Source organism: Lepidochelys kempii, chromosome 1, assembly GCF_965140285.1.
Source record: "Lepidochelys kempii isolate rLepKem1 chromosome 1, rLepKem1.hap1, whole genome shotgun sequence".
NCBI classification, from domain to species: Eukaryota; Metazoa; Chordata; order Testudines; family Cheloniidae; genus Lepidochelys; species Lepidochelys kempii.
The window spans coordinates 155670446-155689857 of NC_136380.1; the positions used below are offsets into that span (position 1 = coordinate 155670446).

General features: G+C 41.0%; 1 protein-coding gene across 1 annotated transcript in view; it reads right to left on the reverse strand.

Moving 5' to 3' along the window:
* The window catches only part of LOC140916959 (amine oxidase [flavin-containing] B), a 76403-nt gene extending 67160 nt beyond the window's left edge, over window positions 1-9243 (reverse strand). Inside the window, exon 1 of the mRNA XM_073358858.2 lies at window positions 8991-9243. Coding sequence (XP_073214959.2) covers window positions 8991-9036 — 46 coding nt within the window. The 5' untranslated portion in view covers window positions 9037-9243. The remainder of the gene's footprint in view (window positions 1-8990) is intronic.
* Window positions 9244-19412: the final 10169 nt, after the last annotated feature.

Sequence of the window (19412 nt, forward strand, 5' to 3'; positions counted from 1 at the left end):
ATACTATTATTAACAATAATATTTAGTGAGAGCAAAAAGGTTTTTTGTACTGTTAATATTTTTTTAAAATATTGTTTATTTCATCTTTATCTCATCATTTTTTAATTTCTATTTTTTGTGTATGCTTTATAATGTACATAATATAGTAGTACAGTAGTACGTTTATAATTTATACATAAATACATATATTGGGGGTGCATGCTTAAAAAATTTTTACTGATAGGGGTGCGCGATCAAAAAAGTTTGGAGACCACTGTTCAACACCGTGGGTGAAATCCTCTTCCATTGAAGCTAATGGCAAAGCTCCCATTGACTTCAATATGGTAAGGATTTCACCCTGTGTCTTTAATATTATATTAGAGTACCATGTTGCAAGCTATCTTGCTGCGTAAGGAAAATGTCCTTTCAGAAAATATTAAAACTAAACTCTGTCTAGTGATCAGTGTCCTTATAACCTCGTGAATAAATATTACTGGTTAGTTCTTGACTGGATTTGAATGAGACTGTTGTCCAAAGGGTAACAAGTTGAGTATATGGTATAAAAACCATAGGTACACTGAGATACTAACTTTGTAGTGGTGAGTAGATATTGGGATGAAGGAAAGGGAGAAATTGGATATAAAGACCACATGGCCCACCAGAAGTCTTACTGAACCCACATGACCTCTGTTCAATGTGGATAAAAATCAGTTACTCCCACTGAAATCAATGAGAATTAGGCACCTACCCTGCCTAGGTGTTTTTAAAAATCCCACTAGGCATCTACATCTTTAGGCACCCAAAAACCTCTGAAAAATCTGGCCCATGGTGACCAGAAACAATCCATCGATTCACCAACTACAATTAATACTTCCTTTGTTTAATAAATCAGTTAATTTTAAATGCAAAATCTATTATGATAAACATTTTTCTCAATGATCCAACACATTTAAGCTAGCTTTATTTAACTAATAGAAAACAATTTTAAAATGCTGTTTTTCTCCATTTTTAGTTGAATACCAATTTCCATCCAAATGCAGCTTGACAAAAATCCAAAGTAATTAAAAAAAATCTAATGAATAAGAAATGTAACAGTCACCATTTTCTAACTTAGTAAGAAATGTAAAAATTCTGACTCTGAATAAAATGTATATTAGACAATATAATTCCTTAAATAAATGTGTATAGATATAATGTAACTTCTTGGTAAGTAAAAAGAAGTGCCAAATATAGTGTAAAGGCTAAATTGAGTTGCAATTAAACATGTTTTAATGATTATACCAACCAAAGAGAATGAACCTTTCTTTAGGAACATTAGTAAAAAGTGCAGATGCAAAACAACATTAAAAGCAACTGTTGATATCAATGTTTCCTGCTTGCTTATTTAAATCACAATTAAAATTGGTGATTGATTTAAATCCATCCATCCTGCTCTGTTAGCAAATCTGGATCAGATTAGTAATGTTGACTTGGCTAGTCAAGCATACGTAAAAATGCAGACAGGTGCTTTAAACCTGATAAATGCAAGGTCTTTCTGCCACACAGTAGCATAAAACCACAGAGATTTAAAAATTATTATGTCATCTAATCTATCCCACTGTCAGTGAATGATTATTCCACATAGTGCTTCATCCACTATTTCATAAAATGTTAGACACCACTGATGAGCTGTCCATTCTTAATAAAATGTTCTATTATCTGATCCTTGAAAGTGAAGTGAGACTGATTAATAGCTTTTAGCCTAGGCAGGCTGATGATGTGAAGCCTTCTTGGGAAATTCACATGTGTAATCTCTCTACCTTTATGCACTTTTGCAGTCCATAACACTGGCATCAGTCACTATAGACAAAAGATGTGGATTCTTCCAGTATGTGTATCCAAAAGAGTCACCAGTGAATTCTTCATACAAAGAGTAGGTCTTCTATCTTTTTTTTTTTAAAGTGACAATCACCATAGTACATAGAAGCCAAATATATCATAAATGAAGTTATTTCTATGTGCAGAGTCAATGAACATTGTTTGCTAATAATGTTGTATATTGTGAATGCTTTCTCATGATCATGATAATGTAAAAGCTTTTCCTGCTGATGCATCTATCTGAGCCTCCAGACATTACATCTTTTGCAATTATAGTGGAAGACTTTTTCAAAATCCACTGTCAGGCCCATTGATTAAAACAGGCCCAGACATTTTGCCTGTTTGACATGTGCATTGGTTACCAAACCATCCTGATACAACATACAGTTCACTTCATGCATCCAATGAAGTGAGCTGTAGCTCACGAAAGCTCATGCTCAAATAAATTGGTTAGTCTCTAAGGTGCCACAAGTACTCCTTTTCTTTTTGCAAAGACAGACTAACACGGCTGTTACTCTGAAACCATAATAGACCTGTTTGCCATACAAGGTTTATTGCTGGTTACTATCATCATATTTGTGAATATACAAGGAACCATCGAGAGGCCAAATGTCAGGTTCCAGATATTTAGTCTCATTTTACTTTATAGTGAAAATGAAGGTAATTGGGGACAAAAAAAAAAAAACCTTTGATGAAAGAGAGCAGCGGGAATGTGAATGTAGAGGACCATTAAATCTAATGATGCTAGAAACTCCCTGGATCAATGGGTATTAGAGCAGACATAATTGGCATTCTGAGGGACTAATTGACATTCTGAAGGACTACACTCACAGGGACTGCTTCACCCATTTAAGGTTGTTTCATCCACCCTAATATTTTTAAACAGTGAAATATCTGGCATAAATATCGTATAATTTAAAAAACTTTGGAGATACTTACGTTAATACTGCTCTCAAAGATATTTAATTATGACAAAAATTGTCATCGTCCTGCCCCCCGCTAACTGGGATATCAGGAAAGTCTAAATTACTTCCAGGACAAAAGAGGTAAATAAGCTTTGATCACCTATAGTCCCACTGCAACATACACCAGTTTATCCTTGAACAGTGACAGGTTGTCCTCTACTGAGGTCTTCTGAGAAATGGGATGAACATCATCATATATTACCTCTACTACATCTGACCTGCTTTCATAAAGTATATTTTTATTGGCTCATAGATATAGTGAGAGCTATAGCAAGTATGCAGTGCATTCAAGCATCATATAAACAGTAAACAAATCTTAGGAGAAAGAGGAGGATAGTCTCATGGTATCATCATGCTCTAAATATCTAGAATTATTTTATAGAGCCAAAATTTCGGTTTGATTTTTTTTTCTTCCAGTAGATTTTGGTTTAAACAAAGTGGACATGTCAGGTTTCTCATGCTGAGAAAGAAAAGATGCCTCTGCCATGACGTTAGCTTAAAGATTTATTGTCTCTTTTAACACAGCCTCTTTTAAAGCCAAGAAATCACCTACATTTCATTCTTAAAGCCAATCTGAACAGCAAGAGATGGCAAAGGCAGGCTGTTCTGAAAACACAACTGGGAAATTTAGAGAAACTGTTACACTCTGAAGGGATTCCAAAAAATCCATGTAAAGTAGCTATTGCCACTGGTATCACATAAATCAAGGCTCTCAGCTGGTATGGTGGGAGCCCCATTGCTTTTCATAGAATATCAGGGTTGGAAGGGACCTCAGGAAGTCATCTAGTCCAACCCCCTGCTCAAAGCAGGACCAATCCCCAATTTTTGCCCCAGATCCCAAATGGCCCCCTCAAGGATTGAACTCACAAGCCTGGATTTAGCAGGCCAATGCTTAAACCACTGAGCTATCCCTCCCCCTCTTTTTTCATAGTTGTCTCCATCTTTCTGTCTAGGAATCTCTTCAGGAGCAAACAGCTGATTCTAAAGTAAAAGACAAATCTATCACCAAGAGATTTTAAGCTTTCTTACACATCCCGTGCTAAATTTTTGTTTAGCATCAAATGGCATTATATAATGTACGGCCTGGTGCTTTCACAAGGACATTTTTAAATCAGGAGAGTTTCTTCCTGAATAGAGCCCATTTCTTCAGTCACTCCATGCACAGAAACTCCAGTGACTTCGGCAGAAGTTCTACCCTCAGAATAGAATCTGACCCTTAAAAACTACAAGATGAACAACCATAGCATTTTGGTTGTTACTTCTTCCCACAGGAAGAGAGCTAATGCTTCCTGTTCCTCTGCTTCCTTAGTTGGCTTAATAATTGCATTAAGAGATGACCTGAAATCTTCAAACAAGCCACAACAATAGGTTCTTTAGCCTCTAAGGGTATGTCCACACTACAGTTGGGAACGAGCCTCCCAGCTCAGGAAGACAGACTCAGGCTAGTTTCGCTCAAACTAGCACACTAAAAATAGCAGCGTGGACATTGTGGCACAGGCGGTGGCCCAGGCTAGCCACCCGAACTCAGACCCAGGGTGTCAGGCAGGCTTGGACTTGGGTGGCTAGCCCAAGCCACCACCTGTGCCACCACATCGTGCTGTTCTTTGTAATGCAGTAGCTCAGGCAGAGCTAGTGCAAGTCTGTCTACCCTGGCTGGGAGGGTTGCTCCCCACTGCACTGTACTTATACCTGAAGGATATGGAGAAGAGCAGATTTTCATTACTGAGTTAGGAGCTGAATCAAACTGTTAAATTTTATTCTTTGTTTTTCAACAAACTTCTATACTAAAAGAGCCTAAAAATGATTAAACTGGGGGAGTAGCAGCTTGGGTTGGAGTCTCCTCACCTTACTAAGAGGACACTGACTGTGATGGCTCTGAATGATAAGAAACTGGCAAAGAAACTGGCAAAGATCTAATAGATCCTTTCCATCCCTAAAGGTTGAAAATCTCCTATCTAAATCTGGATGTAAAGAGGCCACAATGGATGGAGCTGCTTGTCAAGGGTGGCCAGAGCACTATGGATAGGCATACTTTTAAAGCATTTGTATGCATCTAAATAACAAACATCGTTGGAAGGAATCTGTTTTGTATGTTTGCTCATATTGCTAGATTAGCACTGCAAATGATGCATTTCCACCTGTATTTTGCCTTCTTTTTTGCTGGTTTCTGTAACTGCTAAATCAAGGATAGTTCAAACTTTTACTGACCATTTCCTGAGCATTTTGCCTCAGGGGGTCTAACGATGCCTGTCTCACAGAATAGGGTGACCAGATGTCCTGATTTTATAGGGATAATCCCAATTTTGGGGTCTTTTTCTTATATAGGCTCCTATTACTCCCCACCCCCGTCCTGATTTTTCACAGTTGCTATCTGGTCGCCCTATGCCAGAAGACATGAAAAAACTGAAGCACAAGAGACTTGACTGATATTCCTGTAGCGTGAAGGCATGACGCTTTGTGGAGGAATGACCCATCCAGTCTGGACTGGGGACAAATCTGGACTCAGTAATATGAGTTGCATTAAAGTTGATCTGTTCCATTTCCCAGTGGAACCAACACAACCACACAGCAACTGTCACCTACACTCTACTTGGTGTTCTCACCAGGAGCATGGAGACGTAACTATTATTTTATCATTCAAACGTACGGTCGGTGCTTCCCAAACAAGTATAAATACAAGGTCACTGCCCCAAGGATTTTAAAAACTAGACAGACAACTCCCAGGTGGAGGATGGCTGGTAGGAAATAACTGAAGATAAATGAGCAAGTGGAGGTGTTTAATATCTTGCTTGGTTCCACTTTCTTTGTGGATGTGTTATTTTGCTAACATCTCTTGGAGCACAGGACTAGCATTACTAGGCCAACAGAAGGTAAAGTGTTTTGGACAGGTGCTGACTTAATCCTTACAATGACAAAGCAAAGTGATTCCTTGCAACCCCCGTTATTCACTTCCATCTGCAGGTAGCAAAGAATGAAGCCATTGCTTGAACAGCATAAACCACCTCGTCTCTGCCTGGGTTTTGGCCATTTTTTCAGAATTTATTACAGAAGCTGTACAGGAATTCCACACAAATGTTCCCATGGCAACAATGAAAAAACAAGGTTATACAAAAAATACCTATTTATGTCGTGCCGGACTCTCTGACTCCACTCATTAAGCAGAAGGGACCCATAGTACTGATGCTGTCTAAAAACATGCAACTGAAATCTGTTTCATTTAGAAGACATGATCTGAAACTACAGTAACATTTACTATAATAGCCTTTCAGTGTGAAATAATGTATGAGTTAAAAATTAGCCAAATTCTCAGAATCATTCTTAGTTTACAAAATACTAGTGGTTTCTTTTTTGCTGACAGTTTAAAAAAATCAACTAACAAAACTGCAGACATATCAAGTATTTGGAACTTTTAATAATTAATAAAATTTAGTCATCACAGAACTGGTTTTGGATAATTTTGTCAGTGAATCTAGTATCAAGTGCCATAAAAAACTAGTCTGCACAAATAGATACTTTTAAGTTAATTGAACACTACTTAGGAAGGCCTCTGAAACTGACACTGCATATGGAAGAAGCCCAATTTGTAAATTACACCCCTTAAATATGATGGTTAAAAAAATCCTAAGTGGGTAAAATATAAAAAGCAAATAGTAGAAATAAAAATGTCATGCAAAAAGTTAGATTTTGTCATTTGTTTTGTGAAAAGTGCATGGATTTATTTATTTGTTCCTAGTTATGGAATAAGTTCCTGGTTGATTTGAGGACTTAAGCATGGGCTTAACTTTCAGCACATGAGGAAGCCGATTGATTTTAATGGGACTATGAGTGGCTTTTCTGGACAAATGCTTAGAATATCTTAAAATAATTTAGCCCATTTTCAGCGCTTTCAATTCACATTTTCACTTTCCCTTTCACTCCTCCCACCCCTCTTCCTCCTCCAAACAGGTAAAATCCCAGAAGTTTCAAAATTAGCACTGTCTGACTTGCGCTCCCTCACAACAATACTGAAATCAGTGGATGAGAGACAAATCCTGCGTTCCTTGTGTAGGTAAAACTTCCATGGACAACATGGGAGTTTTGCATGTGCAACAAAAGCATGACTGGGTAGTAAAACAAACAAAGAAGGCAGCAATAGCGTATGTCAGGGGTGGCCAACCTGAACCTGAGAAGGAGCCAGAATTTACCAATGTACATTGCCAAAGAGCCACAGTAATATGTCAGCAGTCCCCCCATCAGCTCCCCCCGCCCCGCATCTCCCGCCCACCAGCAGCCCCACAGATCAGTGCCTCCTCCTCCCTCCCCGCACCTGATCAGTTGTTTCGTGGCATGCAGGAGGCTCAGGGGAAGGTAAGCGAGGGCAGGGCCGGCTCAGGGGAGGGGGCGGGAAGGGGTGGACTGGGGGCAGGGCCTGTGGCAGAGCCAGGGGTTGAGCAGTGAGCAACCCCCGGCACACTGGAAAGTTGGCGCCTGTAGCTGGTGCCTATACAACGAGCCACATATTAACGTCTGAAGTGTCTGACTCAGAAAACACGAGAAGCTTTGAGCCAGCTCTGTATTTCATAAGAGCTAGTTTGTCCATCTCTACTTTCAACTTCAGTTTTTTTTCATGGATTTTTCATTAATCCATAAGATCCATGCCTACAGCTCTCCAATCCTCTTCAATCAACTTGATAATAGGGGCATCCATCAGCTGCTTTTAGAAAAATGCATAGGTAATGTCTGAAATAAAATGTATGTAGCACATTAGAGATCCATGAGGAAGCACTAGCATGCAGTCCTGGAAGGGGTGGGAAGGTAGAGGGTAGAATAGTTGATGGTCACCATCCCTAGACAGCTTGTAGAAATAAGTATTATGTGGTTTTCAGGGCAGCTCTCAAGTATTTATTGAGTTCTACAGAGTGCGACCACAGGAGAGTGCTATTTTGATTCAAAATGTAACCAGAACTTGATAATAGGGTTAAGAAACAATTTGATTATGAAACCGGTGGCAGAGCAGATCTCTCAATCCTTCTGGCCTTGCTAGGACTTTACTCTTACATCAACTGCAGTGAGAGTGTGCTTGACTAAAAGCTGCATAAATACCAGATTAGCCCCTATATTAGACATCATCATCATCTCACTCATGGATGCTTCATTTCCTTTTTAATGCAGTATTAACTGAAATTCAGTAACAGAGCAAACCTTATGCTCAAATAAATTGGTTAGTCTCTAAGGTGTCACAAGTACTCCTTTTCTTTTTGCGAATACAGACTAACACAGCTGTTACTCTGAAACAGAGCAAACCTAGAAGCAATCCCCTCCCTTCACCCATGCTTCACCCTCAACCCAAGCCACATTTCAGGGGCAGTGAATCTTCTACTTCTTTCATGAAGAAAGTGAGCATACTCTTAGTTACACCGGTATTAGTTCTTGCAAAAAGTATTATTTCCATTAACTCAGCTCTAGTGAGCTAATAATCAGTGATAAACTGTAAGAAGTATTCTCGGTTTGCTGACAGAATGCACTGCTGCAGCATGCACCTGTGACAAGAAAACATTTGGTGACAGATTTCCCTGCTTGTTTTTTTTCCTAGCCTACCTGAATAATAAGCCTTTCCAGTGTCAGAAATGCAATTCCTACACAGTGGGGTTTGTTTCTGTGCAAAGGGCACTATTTAGTCCATGGAAAGAGCTGAGCTATGAAGAAAGGGCTTGTCGCTGGTTTGGGTGCTCAGATGATGTGCATATAACCAGCTAAGTTGGAGAGCATTCGTTTGGGTAATGAGCTTGTGTGTACTAAGGGGTGTGTTGGGCCATTAAACAAGGGGTCCTACTACCAAGCATTGAAAACCCACCCCACCCCCCGCACTTGTGGAGCGGCGCTAGGCCAGAGCCGTGGGGATGAAGGCAGCGGCTCCTCCAGCTGACAAATGTCAGCTCGACCGAGAGGAGCGGCTGGAAGAGGCAGTGTCCAGACACCGACGGAAGCAGAGTTTCCTGCCCCCTGCCCCAGCTCTCCCTGCAGGGCTGGCCCCGGGGAGAGCAGACTCCCAGCCACAGGCTGCTGCAAACGGCACCTGCCTCCCCTGCGGCCAGGGCAGACAGGGACGGGTTTAGCCGCCCTGCTCCCCAGCTACCCCAGGCGCGCAAAGGGAGCAGGCTGGGACCCCCCCCCCCGCGGTGCGTGTCCGGAGCGGGGGGCCGCACTGACCTGAGATGCCGCCCCCAACAACGATCACGTCGCATTTCTCGCTCATGGCTCTGCCTCGGCTCCCGGAGCAGCTGCCGCTCGCGCCTGCCTCGCTGCCGGCCGGAGTCTGACCGCGGCGCTCCCGGCCCCGCCCGCCGATGGCAGCGCTGGGGCGCAACGGGGCTGGGGAGCTGAGTCAGGCTGCAAAGGGCAGGTGAGCGCGCGCCCGCCCGCAGACCCCGCACTGCTTCGCCCGCGAGCCGCCGCCACCGCCGGGGCTCCAACCTCTAAAGAGCGGGGAGGGGTGGGGCGACTTCTTTCCATTGAATACTCTGTTTACCTTCCTTTTAAGAGCTAGTCTTTCTTTATAGTCTTTAATTACCCTCTACACTCACAAATTAGTCTTCTTGTTGACTTTTCTTTGTACCCTCCCTTAAACTGAGCTGTAATAAAGAGAACCCTCATCTGAAAAAAATAAAGCTGAAACCAAATAAGCATGTTTTTATTTACTGGCTGTACTGTAGCTTAAAAATTCAGGACCCGGATTTCAAAGTCCATTAGGGCCTTTTCTTTGTCTTACCTTTATGATGAGATCTGCTCTTTCCAAACATATAATTTTGCCTTCACATTACTGTCCTTAATTTTTAAATCCTGCTTTTCTTGAAACAATATAACCCTAACTTGCAACGTGTTTTTGTTGTTTTTTTCTTAACATTTTTCTACAGTGCAGGCAGGATCAGCCATCTGTCTCCTTGCTTACTGCAAAATTATGTTGCAGAGTTTACATTTAAAATCAGATCTTAAATCAGATCTTCTCCCTATCTTCAATAAAAATCAACATATTTAACTTAGGTATTGCTAAAGCACCACTTGCCATTGCATACAGACATTGACCAATAAGACTCAAGTGAAAGTATGTTCTGTTTCCGACATCCCTCATAAGATTAATTCAAGATGTCAGGGGCATGGGTGCAATTGTGGGGAGGGGACACAGGTCTGGCAGGTTTTACACTAGATCCAGAGTAAAGTAGGTTTGCGTCCTTCCCCCAGTCTTTTTCTGCCCTGGAAAGGATTGGCTTCTTGAACATATTTCCACAAATACTGGTGTAAGTATCAGTTCAATTTCATTTACTTGACCTGCATTATGTGGATGATGTTGTCCTCTTCAGTGATGAGACAAACAACCTTGAAGACACACTAGAAGCACATGGCAGCTGCCCTTGGGCTAAGGGTTTCTTGGGCAAGAACAAAGATCCAGAATGTTGGCACAAAAGTTGTGATAGAAGACATCTATGCTGCCAGACAAATGGTGGGAGTAGTGGGTGATTTCATCTATCCAATAGGTACAGCCAGACAGACATCCTAAGGAGAATCATTTAGCAACATCAGCTATGAAGGATCTGCATAGTGTCCGGAGAGAAAAAAAAAAGGAAATGATATATAAAAGTATGGATTTATCAAACCTGTGTACTTCGAATCCTCTTATATGGATCTGAAATATGAATGTTGCTTGAACAAGACATCAGAAGACTGGAGGCATTTCATATGCATTGGTCATAGTGACTACTGGGCATAAATTGGTTTGATTTTATCAGTAATACAGATATATTATCAGGGGTGAAAGTTACTTAAAGGACTTACCGGTACTCTGGAGCTCTTCGGGAACGATTTAAAGGACCCAGGATGGTAGCAGCTTCCAGAGCCCCAGACTCTTTAAATTGTCCCCGGAGCCCTGCTGCCACTCTGGCGGCTATTGAAAGAGCCCGGGTCGGTAGCTGCGGCAGGAGCCCTGGGCCCTTTAAATCACCACCTGAGCCCCGCCGCCGCTTCCCCAGGCTTCGGACGGCAATTTAAAGGGTTCGGGGTGCTCCTGGGAGCCCCAGGCCCTTTAAATTGCCACCTGGGGAAGCCGATCCACCCAGGTACAGCTCACGGGCTCTTGCCCGGCTTACTTTCACCTCTGTGTATTATTGAGAACTGGCCTTGAGAAGATTGAAATCAAATCACTGGTCACCTTGGGCTGGCACTTTTTGGTCAGATAGCCCACCTTGGAGACAAAGTCCTTGCATGTGGAGCCCTGAAGATTGGACTTGTTGTCAGGAGGGGACATTGCCCAGCTACGGACTGGCAACAGCAACACAATCATGCATGATTAATCTAGTTGCACCTGACCTGTAATAAACCTGTGGAGCCTCTGATACCGTGACAGGTGTCAGAGTAACAGCCATGTTAGTCTGTATTTGCAAAAAGAAAAGGAGTACTTGTGGCACCTTAGAGACTAACCAATTTATTTGAGCATAAGCTTTCGTGAGCTACAGCTCACTTCATCGGATGCATACTGTGGAAAGTACAGAAGATGTTTTTATACACACAAACCATGAAAAAATGGGTGATTATCACTACAAAAGGTTTTTCTCCCCCCACCCCACTCTCCTGCTGGTAATAGCTTATGTAAAGTGATCACTCTCCTTACAATGATACCGTGAGTACAGCTGTACAACGTGCCAAGGACATTCGGCGCTATGGACCCTCACTGTCTAAGTGTGGTGGTTTTGCTGTTGTCCCTTTAGTCTCCCATTACAGTGAGATTTCAGCTAGATGTCTGAGGTTCTCTGGAATAAAACATCTCTCATGGACTTCAATGGGAGTCATACAACCAACGTGTCAGAAGTTACCCTTAGAAGGCGGAGTATTCAGTGGACTGATTTTGTCACATCGCTCATTGATAAGTCCAGTAATTCTGCTCATACTGTGCAGTGTAATTTTGGTTGTCAGGTTCAGACTGTGTGTTCTTAACTGTTGTTTTGAAATCACTGTTTTGATAAGCTGATTTGTTAGGTCACAACAGGTGTAATGCAGTGGAAGAATTTACTGGAATAGACACTTACATTTTCTTTTGGGCAAAAAACTGCAGGAGTCCAGAACTGGATGGGTAGTTAAGTACTACAAGGTAGAATAAACAAGCGCGTGACTAATCTGAACCATCTGGGTTTCTAGCAAAGAAATGTTGTAACTCTTGCTATATTTCCATTATATACATTTCACATGAGCAGTCGAGTCTTCTGAATTCACAGCTATACAAGCCTTAGCATTTATCTAAGTTTTTACAGTATTTAAAAAAAACACTATGTTTGTGCCGTTTCATGTTTTGGAAGCTTTTATTTTTCCCTTATGATATGTGAAGTTTTGTGCTCAAAAGTAGCTCTGTAAACTTATTTAAATTAGAGACCATGGCAGGAAGAAATGGCCTTTTGAATATTATCTAGTGATTTCAAATACCCTGAACTCATTAGAACAGTAATTATTGTTTGCCTCTAATATATCTGGGATTGATTGCCCAGTAAAAGTAATGTACTGTAGGTAAAGAAAAGTAAATCTCATATGATAAATTGGCGAAATCATACAATGTAGTGACCTGCTGTCCTGGTGTATCATCTCCTGCTACTCCAGTCTCCTGTCATTGTTGTAATCTCTAATAATGTCGTGGCTTGCTATGTCTAAAAGTAACTACTGGCTTACTGTTACAAGAGATAATATCAATAAAACCCCACACAGTGAGGTGGAAGAGAAGACCTAGACATATGGGAGATGAGGATCTGTGATGTCTGAGGAGAGCTAGTGGAAGAATATTACATTGATCTGGATGTAGCATGTTGTTGTGGTAGCTGTATGTTGTATGATGAATGTGTTCTCAGTCATGTTCATGACTATACCCACTTCTAATAAGTATTAATGGTCAGTGGCCCATATAGGGATCTCCTGAGCTGCAAACAAACTAGGGTTGACTTATAACCATAGAAACAGGTTATAAATCAGGTTATGCTACCCCATTTGCTGGCCAGTATAGCATACTATTCGGGAAGATCCTGACAAGGAAAAGTGTGCAACTCTGTGCACAGTTCATTGGAATCATCTCTGCCTCTAGAAATGAAAGTTGGGTGGTAAGGCCCTATGGGAAGCAACGTAATAATCTTTGTAAAATAATGTCTACACTGCAACTGTGAGGGTGCCTCCCTGTCCAGTCAAAGAGACTCTCACTTGCTCATCTCAAGCTAGCGCACTAAAAATAGCAGTGTGGATGTTGCAGTTAGAGTGGCAGCTCGGGCTCTCAAGCTCACCTGACTCTCTGCATCTGAGCTGGGGCAGCTAGCCCGAGTCTCTGCCAGAGCTGCAACGTCTACACCACTATTTTTCATGTGCTAGCTCAAGCCCTGCCAGATGAGTCTTTCTAACCAGACTGCCAAATTTATTTGAGCATAAGCATCCGATGCATCCGATGAAGTGAGCTGTAGCTCACGAAAGCTCATGCTTAGATAAATTGGTTAGTCTCTAAGGTGCCACAAGTCCTCCTTTTCTTTTTGCGAATACAGACTAACGCGACTGCTACTCTGACATCTAACCAGACTGAGAGGTCTCTCCCAACTGCAGTACAGCCATGCCGCTTTCACCATCTGCCTGGCTATGTCGGGAGACACTATTATGAAGTACATCCTAAACAAGCACCTGTACCATGGTCATTGTAGGTACTTATTAAACACCCATTAACATCATTTTGAGTAGAAAAATGTCCCTGAGTGTCTTGTAAATGTTTGCAGTGCCAAAGGACACATGGGATCATATTATGTCCTTTTGTAGGGTTTGGAGAGTAAGGATTAATATTTGTGTTTGTGTAATGTATCATGGTAGATGGTACAATTATCCTTCTATGTGATGCCATAATTTTTAGGGCTCAGAGTAACATTCTTTATTAGGCTGATTGTTTTGATTATGGGCTGTCATAAGACAGCCGTAATGGATCAGGTCCTCCTTCAGTATCCCCCTAATTCCACACATGTGTTCTTGACTCTCTAAACCCTCCTTGGGGGCCAATTTTTTACCATAATATAGTTCAAATAATCCATAACAGAAGTCCCAGTCAGAGCCCATTTCTCACATATAATGTCCTTAAAACCCTCCCTCGTCTAGCCGATTGACATAGCATATGCCACACTCCAGCAACTTCTTCCACACCTGGGTAGTTCTTCATTCCTCTCCTGCCCTATTGCCAGGACAGCTGGAGTGTAACCCCCTCTTTCTAGCAGGAATCCCTACAGTTCCTCTGCTGGGAGGGCATCACCACCAGGGGAGCAGCCATCTCTCTGTTAGCCTCTCCAGCCCTCTGCCTCCTGCTCAGAGAGCCAGCAGACATCTTCCTTTACTGCTCTGAGCCTTCAGCCCTCTCCAGCCCTGGCTCTCTGCTGGGGAAGGTTAAGCTTGGGGAGCAGCAAACTTCTCCTGGTGCGCTCTTGCCTTTAGCCTTCTCCCAGGAACCGCCTACAGCTTCCAGCAGGGACCTCCCACAGTCCTCTGATCTCTGGCAGCACTCACCTGCCAAAATCTTGTCTCACTCAGGCAGCTCTCACCTGCTCTTTTCCTGATTGGGCACCAGGGCTCCCTCCCTTCTAGGGCTCGGGTGCCCTCTTTTAAGACCACTTGGACTAAGTGAGATGATGAGTCACAAGTTCACTAGCCTCTGCCCTCTTAACAGGCCAGTGCCACCCTGTGATATGGTCAGACATGTTTACAGGTGAGAGAGGATTTTCTGGCCACGAATGTTTTATCTCAGCATTTTTCAGTTTTATCTCAGTACAGAGACAGCACAAGGTTTGTGCCTCAGACCCTTAACCCTATTTAGGTGCATCACTCCCACTCAGGACTGGCTCTAGGCACCAGCAAAGCAAGCACATGCTTGGGGTGGCCCATTTCCAGGGGCGGCATTCCGGCCATCCTTTTTTTTTTCGGAAAAATCCACCAATGTACAAAAAAAAATAATACATGAAGATCAAAACAATCTCCAGTAGTGCGATAGGAGCATGAAGTGAAAAATATCATGTCATGTTGTGACACGGTCACTCATAATGTGAATGTGCATAAATGTGTAAACGTTAACAGTTATTGATTAATTAAATCAGGAATCACGATTACTTGTGCCGCCCTATCGGCACCATTCATGCCAATTTCTGTGTCACGTCAGTGCCAGTGGTTATAGGGCTAAAATGCCGGGACAAAAATGAAAACGACTTTCCGGTGCTGCCTACCGGCAACAAAGAGAGAAACGGCAAAAAGAATTAGAAACAGAATCTCGTACTTCAAATAAGTATTTTAAAAAAGTGGACACTCAAGGAGAAAGCTCTAAGCAATGCATTGAAAGTGATTATTCATCAACTGATGAAGACCAATCGAACCAAAGATTATCTTTATCAACTGATAAAGATGAACAACAATCCAACCAAAGATTATCTTCGCTAACTGATAAAGACGGACAATCATAATCTATCCAAAGATTTACTTCTTCAGCTGAAGAGTCCAGAAATGAAGAACTGTTATCCAAATCTAAAACTGAAGAACAATTATTGGAAGGTGGAGAGACTGACATAGGTTCGGATCCAAGTACATGGCCGACAATCATTACTGATGCAATGCTAATGATTATTGTGAAAAAAGGTCCTTCAAAACTAGATCCTACATTTGAATATCCACTTAATGAGTCGAATTGTCGATTTATGCCATCCAGTATGAAGAAAAAATGAAAAATGGGGAACAAATTAATAGATCGTGGTTAGTGTATTCACAGACCAAAGATGTAGTTTTTGGTTTTGCTGCAAACTGTTCTGTAACTCGGACATTCTTCTGGCAACTGAGGTTTTAATGACTGGCGAAATTTGCATCAGCATTTGAAAGAACATGAAACATCAAAAAATCATTTACGCTTGTTGACAAATTGGATTGAGCTGTCATACAGATTATGTTCCAGTACAACAATCAATGCGGTACAGCAACGTCTACTAAATTCAGAAATTCTACATTGTCAAGCTGTGTTGGAACGTTTACTGGCAATCATTAATTTCCTAGCCGAACAGTGCCTCGCATTCTGTGGATCCTCGGATATTTTATATGAGAACAACAATGGAAATTTCTTGAAATTGGTTGAGTTATTGGCAAAATTTGATAGTGTTATGGCTAAGCATGTATAAAGAGTGAAAGATGGAGAGATTTACACCCATTATTTGGGTAAAAATCTCATTATCAAAACATGATAATACAATTAATTTCTAATGGCATGCGTAATGAAATTTTATCAGATTTGAAACATGTCAAATATTACTCAATTATAGTTCTTTTAATTTATGAGAAACTGGGTGCACCGGAAGACATTAACATTTTTCATTACAGTGTGTAGTTGAACCCAAATTGTTTGTAATTGTGATTTTGTTAAAATTAAATGAGTACACTAGTAGGAAATTTGTTTTATTTCACTAACTACAAATTCTCTGTTTTCATTTTTTTAAAAATTTTAAACAGTCAAAAAAAAAAAACCATTGCAAAGTGAAAACGTGTGTAAAAACCAAAAAAAAGGGGGGGGGGCCAAAAAATTTTTTGCTTGGGGAGGCAAAAAACCTAGAGCTGGCCCTGCTTCCACTGATTTTAATGAGGAGCTTAGCTTGCATATCTTGCCATGAGATCTTATCAGCACATCTGGATGGGAGCTTGCTTTCATTGTCTTTCCACAGATCTTTACCCACGTGCCCTCACACCATGTTAATGGGTCTATTTCAAAGGGTCACAGATGTAATTATGCATATACCTATATAAAATTGTGTAATATTACTAACAGTATTTATTACTAATTAATGGTATTATTTAGTTATGCTTTAATTAATAGCATTAGGGCTATAAAATGGATTTTTCTATTTAGAATTACCTAACAGTTGAAAAATTAACATTAACTAGAATGTTAAAAGATTTAGAAACACTGCAAAATATTTTATGATAGCTTTTATTATTTGATTGCCTGATCTGGTTATCTTATTGTGTTATCAAATTATTTTAATCTGCATTCATTGTGAGACATAGTATTTTCATTTTGTTTTCTGGCAGAATAGTAAAAAGTAGATTAATCTCATCTGTATTAACACCTGCTCCTTTTCCTCATTCTGACTGGGCCAGTCTTCTATTATATTCTCTTGACTTTAGTTATAGGTAATCAAGACTTCTGTTCCTCTGCCAATGTCTAATCCTTCTTCCATTGAAGTAAAATTCCCCTGGTGAGATGCACACATGTTATAATTGCTGACAGACTGATTATTACTTATAATGAAACTGATGCAACCAGCTGGATTAAGTGAATTGTCCACCGTACTTCAAAAAGAAACAATAGGGTAAATCTCAGCAGCTTTGCCCAAAGAGAGATATTTTTTCCTCACAATTCTAGTGGTAGTAGTGTTGTCTGGTAACATTATTCAACAATAATTTTCACCTGAGTGAAATCAGAGATTGTAAGATTTAAGATTGTAAGATCTAAGATTGTAATAAAAACTGAAGCTCAGATTTTAATTGCAGGCCCACAAAGCTACAGTGTTTATATAGGTGTCCAACAGTTAGGTCTCAGTACACAGTAATCTTCAGTATAGGATTTAAAAAGTACAACATAGCAATTAAAAGAAATAAGGCAAATGTATTTCATTGCCTGGTGCATCTTTTTTAAAAAAAACTACATAAAAAAACAAAGTTGGCAGGTTCAAATCCTAAATTAGGTTGTAAGTGAAAGTGACTTTGTGATCTCATCCTAACCCTTTGTCATGATTTGTTCAGATCCCAATATCGTATTAATAATTGTAAAAACACTTCTCCCGTTGACATAGCTGCCGCCTCTTGCAGAGGTGGATTAACTATGCTCAAGGAGAAGCTCTCCCATCGGTGTAGTAGCGTCTTCACTAAAGCACTACAGCGGTGCAGCTACACCTGTGTACATGTAGACAAGCCCTTAGGATGGTATTTGTGTTCCTCAGAGGATTATGCAACCACAATCTCATAGCTATAATATTTTTGTAAACATGTACTTAGACCAAAATTCCACTAAGGGCCCAGTCTTGAAGGAGGTAATGCTCCATAATACTGCTTTATTTATCCAAGACTCTTTTTCACTAGACCCCCAGAAAACAAGCAACCTGACTTTGCATGTAATTCCATTTATCTATCCTCCACTGAACCAGCATTCCCTCTTCTTTGAATTGTGTGGTTACGAGTCACAGGCCTGGCCTGTGCCTTACAACCTCAAAACATTATTTGTTCTGTTTCTGAGGGTTCAAAGTATTTTCAGCTATTATTCAGTTATTAGCATGGATACCTTTCTTCAGGAACACAGTTACCAGTCTTATTTTTTCCCTCCTGCATTGTTACCGTAGTAAACAGATGGCCTATGTTATACTTAGGCCCTGTTGTAAAAACGTGCTATCATTGTGACTGATTGCAGCAAGAACTTCTGGGGCAATTGGAAACCCTTATGTCAAGCCTTCAGAGACTCCTAAGCCTGCTCAGCATGTGATGGGAGTGTTGTAGACCTTTGAAAAATGTGCAGGACACAGCCAAAGGCCTGAAGAAGGAAATGTAGGTCAGTTGGAACAGAATCAAGCATCTGTCAGAAGATAGAAGGAAAATCAAGTAAGAGCAGGTGCAAGAAGACATGATTAAAGATCCTGAAAGAGTATGCATTAAGCATATTATAGGCTAGGCAACCCGCTGTCTAGCTACAGCAGAAACGGAGGGCTCATGCTCACTGCCCAGAAGCTGCAGGCTCAAATCAGGCCTCCTGTGGCCAAAATATAATATCAAATAGACAGCTTCTCAGTGTCCATTTACTAGCAAAGCAAACAAGCAAAAGGTGCAAGGTATCTACAAAGCAAGTCTCTACCATCCTTTTAGCTCAGCTTAATCAGAAACTGATTCACTACTGGATCTCCCTTCTTATACAGATTCCTGCTTCCTGATATAGGAATCATCATCACCTGGGCTCATCCCCATTCAGTAGTAGTTTCTCTGCAATCCCTGCAGTGAAGCAAGACACCTGTAACTCCCTTGTGCTCAAGGACTGGTTTCTCTGACCTTCTCCTCGTCAAAGCTGAGCCATGGTCTATACACCGTATAACAAAGCATGCTTCTGTCTGAATGTTTATCTGACCCTTTCACTGCTCAGCCTGCACTACTTGTGACACAGATTAAGAAACCATCATGATGTGGTGTTATGCATATGACCCCAGGCCCTGAAAGAATTGAAGCTGCTAACTCTCATGGGACTTAAGCACCTACATACCTCAGAAGATCTGGGTCATGTTATATTATGATTGTAAGCTCTTTGGGGCGGACACTGCCTTTTCAGCCTGTTTCTCTACAGCGCCTAGCACAATGGGGTCCTGGTCCATGACTGGGGGTGCTAGGTGCTACTGCAATACAAATAATAATTACTAATGTAATATCTCATTATACTCAATGTATAGTAACAGATCACAAGCCAATGGCAAGGTTAATGTGCTGTGTTCACTATTTTATTCATGCTTGACACATGTTTTTAGAGATTGGGAGAGAGCAGCTGAAAGCAATAAATATGATTTAATGCAAATAGGAATA